Here is a 21,545-nt window from a genome sequence, read left to right on the forward strand (position 1 = left end):
ATATATGAAGAGGCAGTTGGGGCCCAATGTCCATTTTTCCTGTATGCCTGCAGTCACCACAGTAGCTCAGGTCCTGCATTCCTTTCCCCTGGGGCTCTTGTCACCATTTCGCAACTGGCTTAAATGCCACAACTCTCATCTGCAGACCCAATCCAGAATGTTCTCCCAAAGCCCAGGTCTGAGTCCTGCAAAGACCCTTCCCTAACTCCCCTCGCTGGCAAGACAATGGTGTGTAAATCTCTCTAGCCCAACACTCAGCTGCTTCGTGGAGGCTAGCCTCGGTTTCCCCTTCTCCCATTTCCTTAGCTGTCTCAACCGAAAAGTTCTGATGAGAACCATCCAATTCCTTGTCCTCTCTGCCATTCTCCGGTCTGTGCCCTATCCTTCTCCATCACCACATTCTCTTTTCTTCCGCAGACTTGGCAGTGAAGGATGTGGAGAAGCCAGTTAACGCCCAGGCAGCCTATCCCACCCCTGCCATCTTTGGCGGAATCTTCCTGGCCGTGGTCCTAGCTGTGGCCGCCTTCACGCTGGGAAGGAAGACACGCGGTGCCCGTGGCCAACCTCCAAGCACTAAGATGTGAAGTAAAGCGCACCCAGGCATTGATTCCACGTGCCCGGATTCCCAGAAAAGACGGAAGGAATGAGCCTGTGATGCTTTGCTCCTGGATACAATGCGGCTAGGTTTTTCCTTAGCACGAATGCATGGCAAAGTATGTTGAGACGGCAGAGGAGAAAGGTGGGGGGCCAAGTTCCCCCAGCGTCTACAGGCTGAAGGCTGGGAAGGACATAGCAGAACGAGACCACTGTCGACAACCCCCCACACCTAGGAGCCAAACACTGGGGCACCAGTGATTTCTCTAGCTAGTTCCCCTTCCCCATTTTATAGCCAACTTTCTCAACCTGTAGTGTCAATCACTCTCAGTCTGTCCTCATAATGAGGCAAACTAAATAAAGACTCTTTTTCAAGGCAAGTGTCTGCTTGGTCATTGTCTGTAGAGGTTGACCCCCACATGCTGGCTTCCATCACGTCAGACAGCTGTGGGGACACGGCAACAGAAATGCTGAAAGGTGAAGGGGCTCTGCTTCAAGGCTTCCAGAACCTTCAAGAGGATGATCATCTTCAGTCCTCCCAGACTCTTCGTCTTTCATGACGCAACCTTCAGAGCTATGGGATGGGAAGGGCTCGGAGGAGGGTACGGATGCCTAGGACAGGAGTCCTGTTTGCAGGAAGTCTCCGGGGAGAAGCGTGACTGGTCACCACAGAAGATAAAGGGACGAAACAGGTTCCAAGAAGGCAGTGAATTAGTGACGCAGATGGTGGGACCCAAGCCCCTAGGTACTGTGCTGGCAATGCCAATGCCAGGAGCCGGGCTCAGGCCCCAACCAGCGGCTGCTGGGATGATCCCGACTATGAACACATTGCTAGAGTTAGGTGAGACCCCTAGGACAGAGGGCCAGAGAAATCCAGCAGCCACTCAGCCACAGCTGCCAGCTCTGACCAGAGATGGCCGAGACATGCCCGTCACCTACTGTGCAAGTTTCAGCAGCAGTGGGTAGGGTGGGGTGGGGACAGACCCATGAGCCCTTCCAGCATGCAGAGGAGCTAGGAGGCCAGGGCATATCTTGTCAGTTTTCATTCCCCTGGCCTTCATCACCCACCCATAATCATGTCCAAGCCTGGGGACATTGGAGAAAGTCCTGACGGATCACTCTGTGTGGGCAAACTGTAGACTCCAGTCTGGGCTAGATCTGAACAGATCTGAACCTTCATAGAACTCCAAGTTTGGGCGACACCTCAAACGAATGACAGGCACACAGTGGGCAAAAGAACGGGAAATATCAAATCTGTTTTGAGCTGTGTCATGCATCTTTCTGGGTTGGAGCTTGCCATCCAGTCCCTTCCAGGTAGACAGCTCTCCATAACCCTTTAGCTATACCAGTTGTGGAGGCTAGAGGGCGCTGTGGCTCAACATTAGTGCCGTCTTGTTACTGGGCCTCCCTCTCTCCATCCTTTCCTGTATGAATGGTGTGCGTACGGGTATGATCCGACCCTGCCCTGTGTGTGTGCCCAAAGTTGACACTGGATGTCTTTCCTGATAGCTTCCCACTTTATTGAGATAGGGGCTCACACTGAACCTGGAGCACCCCACTTTTGCTAGTCTAGCACGCCAGCTTGCTCTGTCTTCCCCTTCTCAAGTTCTGGGTTTAGAGGCAGCTGCCACGTCCACCCGAAGAAGCCTTTTTCTTCCTTTAGCTGAGCCTGTCTGTGAATCTCTAGTCCCTAGACTGATCCCAGACTTCCCAGAAAGACTCCAGGAGAATGGCCCCACCAACTCTTATTTTCCCCAAGGAAGTTTACGAATTTCAAGTTATCCGACTTTTGGGGCATCAGGGGTCAACTGGTTCCAGCTTATCCCCACTGGTATAAAGTGTACAGCTTCACTTACTGTGCCCCTTCTCCTCCATATCCCCAAAGGCACACATTCCTTCTAAGAAATTCTCTGCTCTCTTCTTGCCACCAGGACTCAAGGACAGCCTGGCTGTGGCCCCGACTGTGACTTCCTTATGAAAACCTCTCCCTTCCTCTGACACCTAGTAGAAGGGACCGCTACTCTGCACCATGGGTCAGAACCTTCTGTGTTGGTTTGTTTTTTGTTAACTGGACACAAGCCAGGGTCATCTGGGAAGAGGGAACCTTAACTGAGAAAATGCCTCAATTAGAATGGGGGCATTTTCTTTATTAATGATTGATATAGGAGGGCCCAGTCTATTGTGGGCGGCGCCACCCCCAGGCAGCTGGTCCTGGGCTATGTAAGAGAGCAGGCTAAGCGGCCAGGGGAAACAAGTCAATTAGGAGTGTTCCTCCATGGCCTCTGCTTTGGTTCGTGCCTCTTGGAGCCTGCCTCAGTTCTCCTAGATAACAGACTCTCGCCTGAGAGCCAATTAAACCCTTTCCTCCCCAAGTTGCTTTTGGTCATGGTGTTTCACCGTAGCAATAGTTACTGACTAGGACAAAGGACCTGCTCTAGTGGCCCACTCCCCTAAACCCCGGTCCTATAACCCCGCCAGCGGGGGGCCACACTAGTCTGAGGGAAACCCTTCAGACTCGGTTCTTAATGGTTACCAGATTGTTTCTATGGGAGGAAATAAGAGCTAAGAATGTCCTAGTCTATCAACTTGCTTGTAATTGTCCCCTAGCTTTAGTAGAAATATAGGTGTGATTTGTGTTAACCTCGAGAACGGTAATAAGAGATATGTACATCCCACAAGCGTGTTGTGCAGGATCAGCGGAGATAGGAAAGGACAGTGTGGAGATCAGACAGACTTTTTTTTTTAACAAAGAAAAATAATTCCTAAGTGTGTGACATTTACCTCGGCCAGCTATGAGCTAAGGACTCATTAAGGAGGACATGTGAGTGGCTAATGCTTTTCTCCGCATTAGGAGTCTTTGGAGACCATCACGGGCTCTTAAGACGAGGGCAGCTTTATTCCTCTTGAAAGGCAATATCTCTCCTCTTTGAAAGCATTTCAGGTTCAAAGAGGGGAAATTTCCCCTCTAAGCAGGAAAGGGTACCTCACACTCTCCACAGAATATCAAAAATAACCGAAACAAACTCTAATAGGCGGCGCGTTGGATTGTTAGACGCTGCGATGGAAAAGGCTTTCACGATAATAGCTGATTTAAAAGCTAAAAGCTGTGCCCCTTGCCGGGAAGAGGACTCACCAAATGGCGAGTACCAGGCTTATTGAAGTGGAGGGATGCATTTGGGTTGACACACGTGTCTTACGCCATGTGCTCTTCATGTTACAATTACGGCACAGTACTCAGGGGAAACAGAAGTACAACCACGGCATGGATTAATCTATGTAGGAATATGGATATCTTCCCCGAGAAGGAAGTCTTTAGGACATTTGGGTCAACATCACCTGGATTTCTGAGTTTGTATCAAAGATTAGCAATAATCACGCAGGATGGCATTGTGGTTATTTGTTGCCGTAGAGAATGGAGTTGTCGCTGTGGTTGCTAATATATGGTTCAGTGATCTGAGCTGTGTCTTTTGGTTTTTCATGGTTGGCTGGATTTTTGAAAACTGAAGTGGTGGAGTTTAAAGTCAGGGAAAACATTAGGAATAATTTCACGTAAGCCTTCAGGATGAGTGTTCTTCAAGCGAAATATTTTGCATGCGTCCCTCTCATTATTGTTACTTTTTGGATGAGATTTTTGGCAGCTGTGACTACTGCGGAGATTTTGGTGAGATACCAACTAGCACTAATCTCTACCTCCCTCTCCCATATCTATCTATCTATCTATCATCTATCTATCTATCTCTATCTATCTATCTATCTATCTATCTATCTATCTATCTATCTATCTATCTATCTATCTATCCATCCATCTATCAATCTATGTATGTATCTATATCATCTATCATCTATCTATCTATCTATATCTGTCTATCTCTCATCTCTCATCTCTCATCTATCTATCTATCTATCTATCTATCTATCTATCTATCATCTATCTACTATATTTTGTCGTGACATTTTGCCCAAGCTATGTAGCATCTCCAAGAGTGAACAAGCTGAGAAAGTCTCAACTTGGGGTGCCAGCAGGTAGAAGACTGTGTTCTTCTGCCTCTCTAAGAGACAGGCACTTTGTGTATTTATTAGCCCTTGCAGTGGCAGGTCTCAGAAAGCCAGTCTCCGGTGGGTGTAAAGGAGTACAGGGATCAACTTCTGGAACAACATATAACGCGGCAGACTGACAGCAGGTAGATGCCTGGTGTTCCTCCCTGCCCTGCCTTGCTCTGCCTGCTCTAAGAGCTGCCCTCCCTCTTGATAGGCAGCAAGTGGCGAGCAGCTAGCTCTTCTCACCTGCCTCTGCACCACACTTGACTCTGAGTCGTTGTTCAGTGTTTGTCACATTCATGTCTGCAGCAGTCACTGCTATAGATGGTGGGGCTCCTGGCCATCACTTACACCTTGTCTCCATTGCTCTTGGGCTAGCTTCCAAGCAGGGTTTGACTCAGTTTTCTCTTGGGATAGGAGTGGCTAGCTGGAAAAACTGGAGTTCTCGATCAAGAGAGGGAAACCATGTAGAGGAGGCTACTTATAACACACACTTCCAATCTTCCACTCATCTTTGTGGAATGAAAGTGAGGCCACCAGAGGGGAGTGAGGGCAGCCTCGGGTCAGCACAGAGGTCAGACAGGGGTGGAGGCTGTCGGCAGGTTTGAACAGATAGATGTCTTAAGTTTTATAGGGAAGTGGAGGAAGACCCACAGGAGAGATGCATGAGTCTGTTTAAGGACAGTTTTAGAAACAGTGTGGCCAGGACAAAGATGTGGGGCACAGAAATCCTCAGACACCGAGGCTAATCCAGGCATTCTTGCCGAGAGGAATCAAAACTTCGATTTCTGGGTGTTTCTAGAAAACACAGTCCTTTTTGTCTCCCCAGGCAGCCACTGCCATGTGTTGTAGAATATTATTTTAACTAGGCAAAGATGTGTTACATTTGTTTATGCTGTGGACTATCACTTTAACTGTGCAGAGATGTGTTCCTTTTGTTTCTGCTGCATTTGTTTAGTTATGTAAAGATGCGCTGCAGCTGTTTCACCTGGCCTGCCCAAGGTGGTCTGATAAAAAGCTGAAGGACCTATAGCTAGGCAGGAAAGGGTTGGGCAGGGCTTCCGCGCAGAGAGAACCCTTACGGGCATCACACGTAAGCAGAAAGTGTGTGGTCTTCCATGACTGGCTTCACTCACTTAGCATGGCATTTCTATATTCATGCTCGGATCTTGATCAGTTCCCAATCCTTCACACGCCTGAAAAATACTTCATTGCACGTCCCTTACCACTTTCCTTTTGCCACCCATCATCAGAGGGGCATTTCGGTTATCCCCACTTTGAGGCTACCATAAGCAAATGGCTATGAATACTCATGTCTAAGCTTGTGTGTGGACACATGTTCTGGATTCTACCGGATGTGTGCCCAGTGAGAGAGCATTATGTACAACCCTTTGGAGCGCTGCATTGTGGACTGTTCCTCAAGGGCTTGTAGCAAACACTTTGTCACCATGGGCACTACCCTGGGAATGAGCCATGAGGGTCCTAATGGGATTTGTAATACACGGAGCTGCATGTCTGTCCATTTGAACTGCCCCGCTCCCAAGGAGTTGCCCAAGGGCTCCTAGATCTCCGCTGTTACACATGGCCTAGAGTGACATTCCCAGAGTTCTTGTATAAACCAGTCACGGAAGTGGGGGCTGGCCCTGCTTCTGCCACTGAAATCTAGTGAAGGCCGGCAAGCCTTTTAGTCTCAGCTACTCGCCTGTCCAGAGATTCCTAGACTGCCTCACCTTCCAGGTGTGAGGCCCATATATTAGAGAGGGCTGGAACCTCCTCCAGCCATGCTGGACCATGGTCAACTAGTTATTCTTCCTTGGAGACTTTCAGGACAGAAAAAGAAGGAGCCACTGGTTCCCAGGGCCTTGTTGAGAAAGTTTACTCTCCTTTTCTAGACCACCCAAGGGACCTGGTAGCACCCCCAGAAGCTTCAGCTTGGCCAGTGTCGCTCAAGATGAGGAGACAGATTTCAGCAGTGTCTCACGCGCATCTCCAAGCTGCCAGGCTGAGTTCTCCATGCACACATTGGCTTGTACACACACCCATAAAGAAGGCATCCTCCCAGCATTCTCTTCTGGCCTCCATGCACCAGGCACATATGTGGTACATCGGCACACACGCAGGAAACACCAGAGTTTTGTCATTGAAGGGAAACCCCTTTATTTGCTCTAGCTATCTGCTCTCCTCCCCCCCCCCCCCCCCCCCCCCCCCCCCCCCCCCCCCCCCCCCCCCCCGCCAAAGTTGAAGTTCCTATCTATGCTCAAGGCTCAGGTTGAGCCAGGAGATCCCTTGGAGGAGGCTGAGAATCTATTTCCTGTCACATCTGGGTTGTTTCCTAGTGCCAGGACTCAGTGTTTGGTGGGCAGCTTCAGTTTTCCAGTGACTGCGCAGGATCAAGAAAACAGCCTGCCCAGCGGGGACAGGCCCATAATGTAGATCTTCTGATAGTGATGATGTGGGGGCTAGACTCAAGAGTTGCTGGAAACAAGGAAGTTTCAGCAATAGGATCTCATCTTGGAGACACCGTGGAGGCAGAGCAGGAGAAGCCAAGGAGCTCAGGAGAAGAGCAGGGAGGAGGGAGGTGTGCAGGAGAAACGCAGAGCAGGACTCTTGCGCATGCTCGGGACTGGGGGTTTCAGTATGGGGAGCGGGCGGTTCTGTGTTTGTGCAATTTGCAGGAATCTTCTTCCGGCAGCCAGTACATCTTAATGGCATCACTCGGGTGAATGCCCCGTGATATAAAGTCCTGGTTCATGAGCATCAGGTCTCCAGGAAAGCCACTGATGGGGAAGAGGTTTCTGTTCGTCAGGCCCGTGATGCACCGCTCCCGACTCTTTTTAGGAAGGAAAGTCTTCCGGTCGTTCCGATGGCATATCAAACACCCCTTGGGTTCTTCTGACTTGAAAATGACGTCCATCGTAATTTCTCGTGTTTTGGTGGGTTTGAGCTCTGCCTCCCCTTTCTCCTCCTGGCTGACTTTATCAGAACTATTATCCCCTTCTTCACTGGATTTGTCTGTGGCGGTGGAACCCAGTTCCGCTCCGGACCGCAATGCGGCGCTCCAGAGCCTTTCAATGTATGGAGAAAACTGCTTACTCTTCAGGGCTCGTGCCAGCTGCATCCTTTTGATGTGCTTGTTGATGTCCGTCATCTCTCGGTGGGGGATCTTGAACTCCTCCGCAGGCAGAACCACCTTTGCTGTCCATATTTTCTCCGGGGGTCCACACACAGAGCACAGAGAAGAGGGCTCTCTTCTATATTCTGTCGCCTTTTTGTAGTCCGAAGACTGTGCCTGCAGCTCTTTCAGCATCTTCCATTCTTTCTTGTGTTGGTCAGCCAAAAATCTCCTGGCTGCTATAGTGTGCACGCCACCAAGATGCTGGAAACAGAACACAGATGGTTAGAAAGTCTCAGCACCTAGGGACAGGCAGCCCTTGTGGAAAGACAATTAGCTTTCGGCTGGTTCTCCCTCCACTGCTAAGAGCACTGAATTCATAGAGACAGTGGGGGTCAGATAGGTCTGGGTGCAAAGCCTGGCTCTCCTTCCATCTACTATGGATTTAGAATCATTTTATTGACATTATGAAGATTACTGTGAAGTCACAAAAGAAAATGTATGTGAGACTAGCGTGTGTGTGTGTGTGTGCACGTGTGCGTGCATGCATGCGTGCATACGTGTATGCATGTGTGTGTGCATGCCTGTTGTGTGTGTTATGTTCTTATCAAGGTGACTAAACACCTGAGAAGGAATTCAAAGGAGAAGCACTGGCTCTGGCTCACAGTTTGCGGGGACACAACCCATCATGGTAGGGAAGGCACGGTGGCAGATGGCTCCATGGCGGTGGGGGCATGGAGCAGCTTGCCCACCTCTCAGAGGATCAGAATAGGAACAAAGGCCAGGCAAAACCCAGAGGGCCCATCCTCAGGGACCCATGACCCCCGCCCTTCCTCAACCATTAGACATTACCCCCTTAAAGTTCCATAACCTCTCGAAACTGTTCCACAAACTGGGAGTCGTATGTTGAAAGACATAAACACGTGGGGGACGTGTTACACTCAAAGTGCAACATAGTGCCAGTGGAGTCCTTAAGAAACGACAGTCTCATAATCTAGTATCACAGTTGTATTTGTGGTTTTTGGTATGTGTTTTCTGTTTGAGTATGCGTATGTGTTGCTGACGTATAGGGGGAGGGTGCATGTGTGTTCAGAGAGCAGAAGAAGACATTAGGTGCCTTCACCTATCACTTCCTTTCACAGTCCTTTGAGAAACCATCTCTCACAGAGCTAGAAGTTGCCATTTGGTTTAGGTTGGCCGGCCAGCCATCTCCCAGGGTCTGCCTGTCTCTGTTCTCCAGTGCCAGGGTCACAGCACACACAGTCATGTCTGACCTTTTTACATAGGCGTTAAGGATTCAGGTCTTCACGTCTGCACAGCCAGGGTACTCACCCTCTGAGCTACTTTTCTGGCACAGTATGGCTGTACTCCCGGTTGGGATGTTCAGAGAGTGAAATCCGTCAGTAGACACAGCCAACAGGAGCTGTTGTGGAAACGTCTGTGATCGGTGGTTTATTTTTTTTTTTTTTATTTTTTTATTTTTTTGAGACAGGGTTTCACTGTAACTTTGGAGCCTATCCTGGAACTAGCTCTTGTAGATTTTGAACCCTGGGATTCCTCCTATCTCCACAGGCAGACTCCAGAGGGACTTTGCCCGTGCAAACTTGAGAGCACTTACTTGGATCTCTTGTTCCATTGGGGAGTATTTTCCGAGGGCGATGCGTGGATCTGATTTGTAGAATGCCGTCCATATCCTGGAAGGCAGGGGGGCAATGAGTTAGAGCTCTCGAAAGGGTCTTTCTAGTGTCTTCCCGTGGTGAGAAACTGGCAGGTGGTGGTTCTACATTAACTAGGCTGAGGACACCTAGGAAAAGGCTGGGTACCCAAGCCATACTCACCCCAGAGGTGATGCCGTACAGAGGTCCTCTTTGTGGTATGGAAAATCTTGAACTATCAAGGGGTGGCTGACACTGGAGGTCTTGGATGGCTTTTTGTTATCTTGCTCTCCCTCAGCAGTGGTCCCTTCCTGGGCCTTCAGATGTCCAGCTCTCTGGCTTCTAAGCCTCTGAAAGCGATTTTCCCACTCTTTAATCATACTCTGGCAATAGGTTAGGGCAGGAGGTGTTACTGCCTGGAGTTTGTGTCCTACACAGTTTAATGGGCTCTTAAGGGATAGCCAAGAGCACTTACCATGTCATAACTGGCTTAGCCAAGGCCTTATTGTGAAGTCTGTTGGGTGACTGTTGGGGTGAAACACTGTCACTCTGGAGCAGGCTGGAGCCCAGGAAGAGACTGGACAGAGTGTGGCTGGGTGGCAGCGCAACTCCTTGCCTCTAACAGGATGAAGACTTTGCATCAATGACTACTTAAGGTGGTTTTTGAGGTGCTGTTTTTTCTTAATAACTATATAACAAAATTATTTCCATATTTTTTGTCAAATAAATTACAAATGTTTACTCCTACACCTTTCTATTAAACATTTACACACGCCTTTTTATTTTTATACATCTTTGTTTTTTTTTTATTTTATGTATTTGCATGTGTGTCAGAGTGTATGCATGGGTGTCACACGCACGCAGTGCCTGCAGAAGCCAGAAGAAGGCATCAGATCCCCTGGAATGAAGTTATGGTTGGCTGTGAGCTGTCATGTGGATGCAAGAAGCAGAACCGGTCCTCTTCTGCAAGAGTAACAAGTATTCTTAACCAATGAACTATCCAGCCCTACATTTTCAGTTTCTTAGAAGTGTCTTTTGGTGGATGGAAGTTCCTATGTTGATGCCAGGTATACTCTAATTATTGATATTTCCCTTTATGGTTAATGCTTTCCTTATGCTGTATAAGAAATTGTCACCTATCCAAAGTAGGAAGATACTCACACTCATACACATGTCATTAGCTCTAGGATAATCAGTAACACTATAATTTATTAACTGCCTTTTGTATTTCCAAGTTATTTTTGTAATGGCTATTAAGAAGTATGTGTGCTTATGAGCAAGACAAAGGACTCTCATCTCTGTATCCACAGTCGTCCCTACAGCCACCGTCCTGGACTCTGCTCCCTCTGGTAGGATCTTACAGCTTATACCAATCACTCTTCTCATTACTTGCCTTGAGTTTCTTCTGTCGTGTGCCTTCTGCGGTAATGAAAACAGTTCCTTCTGGAAGTCATCTTTGCCATGGGTTTTATCACACCAATAGGAAAATGACTAATATATTCTTCTCTTGGTTTCTTGTGCTGCTAAGATCCACCACAGAGCGTGAGCAGGGATTTCCTAAAGTATAGGCAAACATTGTGCTGGCTAGTTTTATATCAACTTGATACAAGCTAGAGTCATCTGGGAGTAGGGAGCCTCAATTGAGAAAATGCCTTTATGAAATCAGTCTGTAGGTTAGCCTGTTAGGGCATTTTCTTAATTAATAATTAGTAGGGAAGGGTTGAACCCATTGTCGTTAGTGTCATCCCTGGGCTGGTGGTCCTGCTTTCTATAAGAAAGCAGACTGAGCAAGCCCCCAGGAGCAAGCCAGTAAGCAGCACCCCTCCATGGCCTCTTCATCAGCTTCTGCCTCCAGGTTCCTGCCCTGTTAGAGTTTCTGTCTTGACTTTTTTTTCTGTGGTGGACAGTGATGTGGAAGTGTAAACAGAATAAACCCTGTCCTCCCCATATTGCCTTTGGCTGTGACATTTCATCATAACATTAGTAGCCCTGACTAAGACACATGGGTTCCTAGAGTTAGGGAACTGATAAGGCAGGGATTCATCTTCAAATTAGGGCGAGCATCTTTGTTTCTTTTCCCATGACTGTGGTGAAATACCCTAAAATAAAGCAGCTTAAGGGAGAAAGGCTTTGTTATAGCTTACAATTCGCGGTACATTCTCTTAGCATTCAGGCAACTGTATTGGCCTGCCCTTGGGGGTTCAGACAGGCTGTGTCCTCAACTGCAACCACCAAGAGCACCTCCTACACACATTCACCAAGTTCCCCTTTAAAAAGGCCCTGCCCACCTCCCAGCTCTCTCTCTCTCTCTCTCTCTCTCTCTCTCTCTCTCTCTCTCTCTCTCTCTCTCCTCTCTTCTGTACTCCTGCCCCAAGAGGCTGGTTTTCCCTTTCCCTCTTTTCTCATTCAATTTCCCCCAGTAAACCCCCCTCCACTTGTGCTCTGTCACATGGCGTCTTTCTCCCTTGCACTGTTTTTATTTTTAAAAATTACAACAATCTATCATGGTGGAGAAGCAAGGCAGCAGGGGCTTGAAGCACTGGGCAAATCACACTCAGAGTCATCAAGAAGAGAGCCAATGAGCTCCCTCTCTCCAGCTATGCAGTCCAGGATCCCACCCAAGGAATGGTGACAGCCATGGTGGGTGGTGTCGCTGCTCCAGAGATAGTGGGACCTGGGAGAATGGGGCTGCTAAATGAGGCAGACTGCAGTCTCACGCAATGGTCATCTTCACTCAGAGCAGCAGACAGTTGTCATCTGAGAGTTCAGAGGGTTCACATGGGTACAGTTCACTTGGGTTCAAGCTGTGTACAATAATAAAGACGAGCGGTGTGAGGCAAAAACATGTTTCCCACAGAGTTAAACATTTAACCGGGTAACAGCAACAAGTAGCCATGAGTAACCCGAAGGAAACTCCTATCTGCAGCACCTGGAAGGAGCGTGAAAATGCATCCCAAGAACAATTTGGTGTTTTGAAGCAAATGAGGTTACAAGACTGTGTCCTGTTCTCCTGGAGTGTTCTCACAAGCCCACAGATTTCTCCCTTGATTCCATTCCCAAACTATTGCGATAGAGCACGTTTTCCTACCTCAACACACCCCCACATGCGCAGAGGCCCATATCCCAGGCAATTCCTCGTTTGGTCAAGCTGACAGCTACCTCCAACCATCACAATTAACAAATGAACATTTTTTAAGAACCGTTAAGCTCCCCTAAATATGTTACTGGATGTCTGGTATTAAAGCCCTAATGCATTAGTTGAATGTTCGTGCAAAGACGTACTACAGAATGGTGCGAGGTAGCACACACCTGCTAGCTGTGGCTCTCTGAGTGAGTAAAGTTGTTGTGTTTGATAATTAAAATCCAGGACATCCATCAAAGTTTAGTTTCAGAAATACCCCACTTACTTATCATAGGAAATAGTTCATTTTTTATTGAAAATTCTGTTTTAGCTAGCAGGCTGTTTTATACATGATTTGACAGCTCCACCTCTGGGCTGGTGGAGGGGCAGCACTTACCATGTCTCTGGTGTAAGTAGTCCCATGGTGTTTAAGATACTGCTGTGAGTGATAGCAGGGAAGGTGGAAGAAGGGAGAACTGCATGCAATTGGCTCTCTTTCATACTGCCTCTTGCCGTCTCTGGGGAACCTTCTCTTGGGTTTTGTACTGCGTGTGAAGGTCTTGACAGTTCTGTCATGTCGCCTGAAAAATAAGGCCAGACCTGTCTTAGACATGACCTGGCTCTCAGCAGGGCAGACACCATCTACTTGGACATGTAGTTACTTCTCTATTGCTGTCTGTGATACAACACCATGACCAGGGCACTCACAGAGGAAAGAGTTTGTTTCAGTTTGTGGTCCCAGAGGGTAAGAGTCCATCATGAGTGGATGTGACAACAGGCAGTAGGCACGGTGTCAGGAAGCCATGAGGTCACATCTCCAAATGCAAGCAGGAAGCAGAGAGAGTGAACTGGAGGCAGTGGGGTCGTTTAACTCTCAAAGCCTTCCCCCAATGATGTACTTCCTCTAGCAAGACCCCACCGCCCCATAACCTCTTCACATAGCGCCACCTCCTGGGGACCACGTGTTCAAACAGCCAGGACTGTGGTAGCCATTTCTCGTCCAAACTGCGGTAGACACCTTGCTAACTTCTTCCTTTCCACTTTTCTAAAACCTCCCAACCTCACAACTGTGCTCTTCTTGGGAACCTAGTAGGCTGGGTTTGCAGAAGATTTCTGGGACCAGTGATGAGTTTAATGGATGATATCCATTTTAGGAGAGATTACTGATCACTGTGAATTCAGGAAGCCTCCCATGCCTACAGGTTCTGCATCGGAGGATTCAATCATTTATGGTTCTTAGAATGAACTGCCCTGCACTCATATGGAAGCCTTATAGAATGATGATGTCTGGATCCACCACCCCCTACCCCATACTGCCACCAGAAGTTGTGATGGGCCTGGGGTGTGATTAGGTTTCAGGACATCTGGATGCTCTCTGAGATGTTCTATTGGTCAGCATGGTAGAGAACCAGTGCCTTGCAAAAGTCTCTGGGGATACTGTTTACTATGACCTCATCTCTGACGTTTCTGCTCTAGGAGATCTTGATTCTATTTTCTCCATCCACAATGTGATTGCTGGAATACCGATGTTACTCAATAAATACCTGTGGGATGGGGAATGCTTAGATAATGATTGCCATACAGGGCAGATTGGGAGACTTGGGCTGTAGGAAGAGAGCTCAAGGCATGATGGGAGTGGGAAGACTTGGCTTGATGAGAACAAGACCTCAAGTCTGATCAGCCTGAATGGTGAGACTAGTTTCTGCTGAGGGCTTGGATGAGGCCACACTTCATAAGTATGAGATGGGATTCTTTTCTGAAGAGATGAGGGCAGTCCTTAGGCAGGAAAGGGGAAGACAGAAGGGTTGTGTATTGACAGGACTGGGGACCATTGCCTCGTTTGGGTTCTTATTCTCTGTGACTAGGCTGTGAAAGGTCCAGCCAACCCTGCAGAGAGCCCTGATGCTGAAGGAAGGGTGGGTTGCCACATAGAACAGGCTACAGTCACACCCAGAAACAGGAGCCGGGCCAGAAGGGAAAGGACAAGAGTTGGCTCAGGACCCCCAAGGTCAAGCTCTCAGAACAAAGGGAGGGACAGAGGGCAGAGATAAGGGACAAAGACAGGAGACAGAGGATTAGATGAAGGAGAAAGGGAAGGGAACAAGAGAAAGGGGGCAGGGATATTTGTCTCAGAGAATAGAGACTTGGCACATAGGAAAATAGCAGTTTATAATGGTACAAGGAGAAACACTGTGTTAGGATGAGGTGTTTCATTTTAATTGGGTGTGTTAATTAGGTGAGCCAAAGGGGGCTTTTGATTACTGGACTCCAATATTTTGATAGTTGAACCTTGGTTGTCAGTTTCAGAAGCAGGAAGTGGCCAAATAAGGGAATTATCCTTGGTGACCAGCCTTAGGAATGTAATCTATGGTTTTTAGCAAGGCAGGAGGGATGGGAGAGAAGGGCAAAGTCTACCAGAACCATGCTTGCTATGCTCAAGCTGGCCAGAGTCCCCTCAAGGAGCATCTAGTGCAGTCCCCAGCCAGGCAAGAGGCAAATCTCTGGACCTACGTTCCTCTTCAGCTGTGTTCACTTTCCCAGCGAACAGTCAGTTTCAGAGGGGCTGAAGAGAGGCAAGAGGGTGGAAGAGTGGGAGTTTCCATAAAGCCTGGGCTCTGGAAACCCCAAGAACGTGTGAGCTGTATTTATTACTTTCTGTTGCTGTGCTAAACACCACGACCAAGGAAACATATAAAGAAGTTAATGTGAGCTTATGATTCAAAGGAGAAGTTCATAACAGTGGGGGAGGCGTAGCAGCAGGCGGCCAGAGCAGGAACTGAGAGATCACACATTCAATCACAAACATAGAACCAGAGAGTGAACCGGAAGTGGGGCAGGCTATAAACTCTCAAAGGCTACCCCAATGCTGCGCTCCTTCCAGCAAGGCTCCCTCCTCAAACAGTGCCAACAACCTGGGACCAAGTGCTCTAACACACGAGCCTATGGGGACATTTCTCATTCAGACTACCACGAAACCCTTTGACGGAAAGGTTTGTTGCAGGAAAGGGAGCTTAGAGTGGCTCATGGCATTCAGAATCTTAGGGATGGTGACTTCATAGTGATGCCAGTCTGACCTTGACTCTGTTGTCTGCAGACATTTGCACAAACTCGACCATAAGGAGTTGGCAGGCAGAGCCAAAATGCTTTCTGGAGGAGAGACAGAGAGGGCTGGTATGTTTGGGAGAATCAGTTTGATTTGCAGAGGGACTGGGTGGATGGGACAGGGCAGAGTTGGGTATTTTGCTGTCCCTCTGCCATCGAAGGAAGCCTCTGTTGGTCCATTGGCAGGAATCATGCCCCCTTCTCATGCAACCAAAAGTACCCGTCTGAGTCTAGAGTTGCATTAACTCCTGAGCTCACGGGACAGTTGGTTTCCTGGTCAGCTGGGGTACAGAGCCTCTAACCTATCCTGTAGTCTCCGGCAGTTCCGAGGCATATCAGATTACAGAGGAAGCACTGACTGTGGTTTCCCCTTATCTTCCAATAACAACTTCCTGTATTAGACAGGCGTGGTGATGGCGCCAGGCAAACCCTCCTGTGAGTCTGCTGGCTTTACCACAACCAGACAAAGCTGGGGACTGTGTGGGAAGAATTCCTGTTTGGAGCCCTTCATCTTGTTTGTGCAGTCTGGACAGAAATAAAAAGGAGAGGCGACCCTTCCCCACCCCTGGGGCTGTACCTGGCCAAGTTCATAGAGTAGGCTGTTACTCTTCCTTCCACGATGAGAGGGGATGGGAAGGACCTGGGGAAGGACAGTGTGAGCAGGGAGTCCTGGCTCTCCTCCCATGGTCCTGTGCCTTGTGCCCCATTGGATAACTCCATTTGAGTTGGTAGAAAAGGAATTGGCTCTTTCTGGAAGGTTCACCCATGTGACTCACTGTGGATGGGGTGTGCATTGAGCCTGTGGAGGCTTAAGAGAAAGGGCTGAAGAGGAATCACCCAAAATCAAGGGGTTTGATAGTAAATCAGAGTTCTCCCAAACCAATGTGGTACCACCAAACAGAGAAGCAAGAGTCCAGGGTATTTAGGGTTGGGAATCTAGTGATGGGATGAGACTAAGGTTTTACTGTGTAGACAAACTAAGCCTCTCTCCTTCTCATTCACTAAAGCACTCAGGGAATGGATTAACTATTGAGTGCTTGTTTTGCATCTATTAACGTCGTTTACAGAACCTATGAGCAGTTTGCTTTGCAGAGGTTAGTGTAATACATGTTTATTTAACAGTGCAAACAGAATATTTCTCTCTGGTTCACTTTCTCTGGTATTCACACACTAATGCATTTCGTTGAGTATTGCCCTAAGTTCTGCTCTTTATGCTAGACGCTGGGAATACAGCGATGAAAACGACAGGGTTCTCGAGGAAGGGCTTGCGCAGTGGGGTGAGACAGACATGGAAGGCCACGAGCTATACAATACTCACTATAGCAAGAGAAGGGGCACTCTCACGGTGCTGAGCCTCTGGCTCAGAAAGAGCTACGGGGCAGCACTGAGGGTGTGTAAATATAAGGTGTATGGAAGTGTGGGAGTTTTCCCTGGAACCCTGTGTTTGGTATGGATGGTTATCCACCCAGCTCCCACAACAGTGGCAACAGCAGGTGAGCAAACACAGGGAGAAGGGATTTGGGAAGCTCCTTCTCTAGGCTTCTGTTGGGAAAATCTCTGCTTGGCTGTTGGAACACATGCCAGGCTCTCATTCATACACATGTCTGTCTCCTGCCGTGGAGCAAAAAGTGAATGAGATAAGCCCACAGGGAACAAGAAAGCAGCAGACTGCTGCTGTTTCATGGATGTTTCTTCATCCTGGTGCCCCTGAGCTATGCAGCCCCCTTGGTGGCATCTTTATTGATTCATTTTAAAGATAGGGTTTTATATATCCCAGGCTGCTTTGATCTTGGAATCTCGAACAAGCTATACAATCAAGAATGAACTTGAACTTCTGGTGTCCTGCCTCCACCTTGTAAACGGGATTATAGGCATGCACCACCATGCCTGGGTGATCTGAGGCTGGGTGTCTTGAACACAAGACACGTTAGGCGAGTACTCTATCAACTAAGTTGCATCCCCAGCCTCGATGACTTCTCTTGAGCAACTCCTCTCACTGGACCCAGCACCAGAGAGTACCAGGAGAGGCTAGCACTGGACATTCAGCTTCTGCTGCGCCCTTCAGAGATGTTGGTGGGGTGGTACTCTACCTGAAGGAAAGGAAGACTTAACACCTGAGCTTTCTGGTTCCTAAAGCAATTTCCTCTGCTGGATATATGCTCAGGATATAAGTAGATGTCAGAGACTCTGAAACACAGACTTTAAGTAGGTTCAGGGGAGTCTGGAACAAGCTGGGACCAAAGGAAGCTTCCCAACGGCTGTGTCTCTGAGTTGGGCTTCTCTGTCCCTGTTTCAAAAGCTGCTGAGCAGGCACTACTCTGTAAATTCATTTTGCTAATGTGCTAACGGGACCAGGGACCAAGACCCTTAGCAAGCCAGCTAGGGAGTCAGGGCACAAGAGTGCCAGACACAGGCAGAGCAATCTGCACAATGGGACACAGCAGAAAAAGTGGTAGAGGTAGAAATGAGGGGGAGGGGAAGGCGGCTGGAGGAGGAGATGCTGAAAAGAAGGAGACAGGAGAGAAGGGGAAGAGGGAAAGAATGGGAAATGAGAAAAGGGGGGAGGGGGAGGAGGGAAAAGAGAAGAATCTAGGTCTTTTTGTTTAGAGAATACAACTGTGCTTCCCAAGCAAGGGGTTTGTCGTGGGTTCAAGTCCCAGCTCTGACATAGATTTGTGGGGGTTTAGATAAGACCAAGAAAACAAGCGGCTAAGACACGAGATGATGGGATAGCCGGGTTGGGATCACATGGCTAGGAGAAACTGAAGGCTGGTAAGCCCCTCCTTCCCGACTCACTGAGATGAGGGACACGATTGTGACCTAGAAGGGTGGCCATACACAGAGAGGACTTCTGGGAGGTTTTCCCAAAGAAGATGGTTGATGTGGAAAATCAGAGAGAGGAATTCAGACTCTGCCATCACCCTGGTGAAGGACAGGTCAGCACCTGGACCCAGCTGAGCTTGCACTAAAGCCAGGGCTGCCTCCCCAGACCAGACCTCTGCCAGAGCCAATCCGGAGGCAATCCAGAGGCAACCCTCAGGAGGTCTGGCTTGCAGAATCTTGCAGACAAAGAAAGCAGTGTACTGAATGAAAGTTTCAATCATTTGCCCAAGGTCATACTTTTTTAATTGAGAAAAACCCAGGTGAAACAAACTCTGGCCAGTCTCGATATAATCTGAGGTCAGACTTCCCAGGAAATGATGTGGGGACTGAATGAGGCAAATTCATCTGATAAGGACAATGAAATCAAATATGAAGCAAAAGGCATTCACCTAGGAAAGCAGTGATTGGCAGGGTCCAACAGCTCCCATTATCACCAGGCACACAGTGGTGCACACACACGCTTGCAGGCAAAACCCTCTTCAATGACAGGCTGGGTTTGAGAAAAGGAACATCATGAAAATAATAGCAATAGCTGATATTCACTGTGCATTGGCTTATAAGCAGGTGCCAGTCTATAGTCTGTTCATGAATGAACTTATTTACTGTATGTTTAAAAACCCACGCTTCTGAAACAAACCAGATTAACAGCTTTAATGATCTGTGTCCGTAAGCAGGAGTTGCTAAAAATACTGAAGCTTAAGACTGGTGAGATGGCTTGGAGGTTAAGAGGATTTGCTGCTATTGCGGAGGACTTAGGTTCGGTTCCCAGCACCCACATGGTGGCTCACAACCACTAATAATTCCAATTCCAGAGGATCTGACACCCTCTTCTAACCTTCATGGGCACTGAGCACACAAGTGGTGCACAAACATACACGCAGGCAAAACCCTCTCTCTCACACACACACATACACACAAGAATCTAAAATACAATGTTGGAACTTTGTAAATGGTGTATCATGGGTTTCTGGCCAGATTAACCCCATGTTAATGCTTTATATTGAGGATGTTTGGGTTAAGGAAGGGGTGTGGTTCCCAGTGGTTGCAGAGACATTTAAGGACCCATTACCCTCCAGGGGGGAAGTTGCGCATCCTGGGACAGCTGTGGTGACCTATACTGACTAGATACCATTACTATGGGCAGGTATCAGTCCTGATTCAACTCCATTCATCAGGAAATGCCGCCAGATAGATGCCCATCATCAGGTAGGGTGGAACCTCCTCTATGCACCAGCCACCAGATGCCCATCAACAGACTGGGTGGAGCCTCCTCCATGCGCCAGAAAATGCAGATGTATTTCCTTCACGTGCCTCTTTCTTTTTCTTTCTTCCTTTTAAAAAAAGACTTACTTATTTTATGTGTATGAATGCGCCATTTGCATGTATGCCTGCACGCCAGAAGAGGGCGTCAGATTCTATCACAGATGGTTGTGAGCCACCATGTGGTTGCTGGGAATTGAACTCAGCCCCTCTGGAAGAACAGCCAGTGCTCTTAACCACTGAGCCATCTCTCCAGTCCCATGCATCTCCTTCTATCTGGAAGGTTGATATAAGCAATCCAGTTTGTTTTCCCTGGCTTTGTACACTCGAATGTGAGACCCTGGCCTTTTCCACAACTGGCGGTGGAGCTCGCTAAGGGTTGTTACTAAGGATATAGACTTCGGTGTTGTGAGGGGGTGGTACAAAGAGCTAGTCTTTCTCTGTTGACCTTCCCATAGAGGTCTCTCTGCTCCTTGAGGGGTTTGCCCAGGGAAGGAATCATGTTTTCCAGGAGAGCTGAAACTAATTGAACACGCATAAGAAGATCAAGTGAATTACGGTATACAAACATGAAACTACTTTATCTTAAAACCCTGCTTGGCAAGGCCATGCCCAGGATCCTGGCACTCTCACAGGGCAAGAGGGAAAGGAGGGAGGGAATTACAACCCATCTACATTCAGGAGCTTCAGCTGCGAGGCTCAGAATAGTCCTGGGAAGAGCCCCAGGTGGTCAGTCCTGAGATCGTCACAGTGGGCGGCTGAGTTCTCACAGAGGATCGACAATGCTCTATTGAAGGAAGATGGCATTTTAATAGTACAGATTTCTCCATCTCATGAACCTGGGGAAATTCTCTATTACTTTGGGTTTTCTTTAATTTTAGTAGGTATTTTCTAGTTTTATTTTCTCAATTTCACCCATACTTGACTAAATCTGTCTTGAAGTACTCTTTGTTTTCAATGTGATTGTCAACGAATTTGATTTTTTTTGGCCTTTTTAATTTTGAATAATTCTTTGCTAGCACATGGAAATGCAGAATTTTAACTGGTCTTTTATTCTTTGACTTTTGTAAACACACCTTTGTTCTTCTGTAGATCCCTCACAGACTTCTAAGGTGACTGTGTGCTGTGTGAATAAAGGAAGCTTTGCCTTTTACTATAAAAAAGAAGGTGTACAGAGGTTTTGTGTAGGCTCCATGCAGATAATGTGCATTTACACAAGAGACTCGAGTATCTGTGGACTCTGGGATCCACAGACATTCAGAGACCAGTTCCCTCAGATACCGGGGAGAATGCACACAGAATGGCTGTAACCTAGCCTGACAGCATGAAGTCAAGGGCAATATTAAAATTATAATAAAGTTGAGTCCACTATAGAAAGAATACTTGCCAACATTTTTAAACATTTATTTTTATGTGTATGAGTGTCTTGCCTGCGTGTGTATGTATGCATCATGTGTGTGTATGTATCGTGTGCTGTGTTCACAAGATTTTATCCACATAGCTTTTGGCTCTGAAGATTAGGGCTGGTGAGGGTCCGGAGAGATAACTCAGAGGCCAAGAGTAATGACTGCTCTTCCGGATGACTTGGGATCAGTTCCCAGCACCCTCTTGGCACCTCACAACCTTTTGGAACTCCAGATTCAATGGATCTAATGCCCTCTTCTGGCTGCCCTGGGCATCACACAGTGCACACATGCTGGCAAAACTCTCCTATGTATAAAAATAATAAAAATCATTAAAATAAAGGAAAAAGAGGACTGGGGCGATGGCTCAGCGGGTA

The 21,545-nt window shown here is 47.8% G+C and overlaps 2 protein-coding genes across 2 annotated transcripts in view; one reads left to right on the forward strand and one right to left on the reverse strand.

Annotated features, from left to right (window-relative positions):
* Positions 1–974, forward strand: part of Dmbt1 (deleted in malignant brain tumors 1) — a 60,908-nt gene extending 59,934 nt beyond the window's left edge. Inside the window, 1 exon segment of the mRNA XM_050166024.1 lies at positions 418–974. Coding sequence (XP_050021981.1) covers positions 418–584 — 167 coding nt within the window. The 3' untranslated portion in view covers positions 585–974.
* Positions 975–7,264: 6,290 nt separating this feature from the next.
* On the reverse strand, positions 7,265–9,779 carry CUNH10orf120 (chromosome unknown C10orf120 homolog). The gene is made up of 3 exons (XM_050165955.1): positions 9,583–9,779; positions 9,363–9,438; positions 7,265–8,008 (listed from the first exon to the last, which is right to left on the reverse strand). Exons 1-3 carry the CDS (start codon positions 9,777–9,779, stop codon positions 7,265–7,267), a joined length of 1,017 nt encoding a protein of 338 aa, XP_050021912.1.
* Between the last annotated feature and the right edge of the window lie 11,766 nt (positions 9,780–21,545).

This window comes from Alexandromys fortis, unplaced genomic scaffold (assembly GCF_014885135.2).
Source record: "Alexandromys fortis isolate MF-2015 unplaced genomic scaffold, M_Fortis_MF-2015_v1.1 scaffold_146, whole genome shotgun sequence".
NCBI classification, from domain to species: domain Eukaryota; kingdom Metazoa; phylum Chordata; class Mammalia; order Rodentia; family Cricetidae; genus Alexandromys; species Alexandromys fortis.

What these genes read in the sequence shown, in the direction of transcription:
- CUNH10orf120 (XM_050165955.1), bottom strand. Translation starts at nt 9,779, where the DNA reads ATGATTAAAGAGTGGGAAAATCGCTTTCAGAGGCTTAGAAGCCAGAGA. An exon ending in TGTACGGCATCACCTCTGGG is followed by an intron (nt 9,439 to 9,582) that starts GTGAGTATGGCT and finishes CCTGCCTTCCAG; the next exon opens with GATATGGACGGCATTCTACA. An exon ending in CAATGGAACAAGAGATCCAA is followed by an intron (nt 8,009 to 9,362) that starts GTAAGTGCTCTC and finishes TTCTGTTTCCAG; the next exon opens with CATCTTGGTGGCGTGCACAC.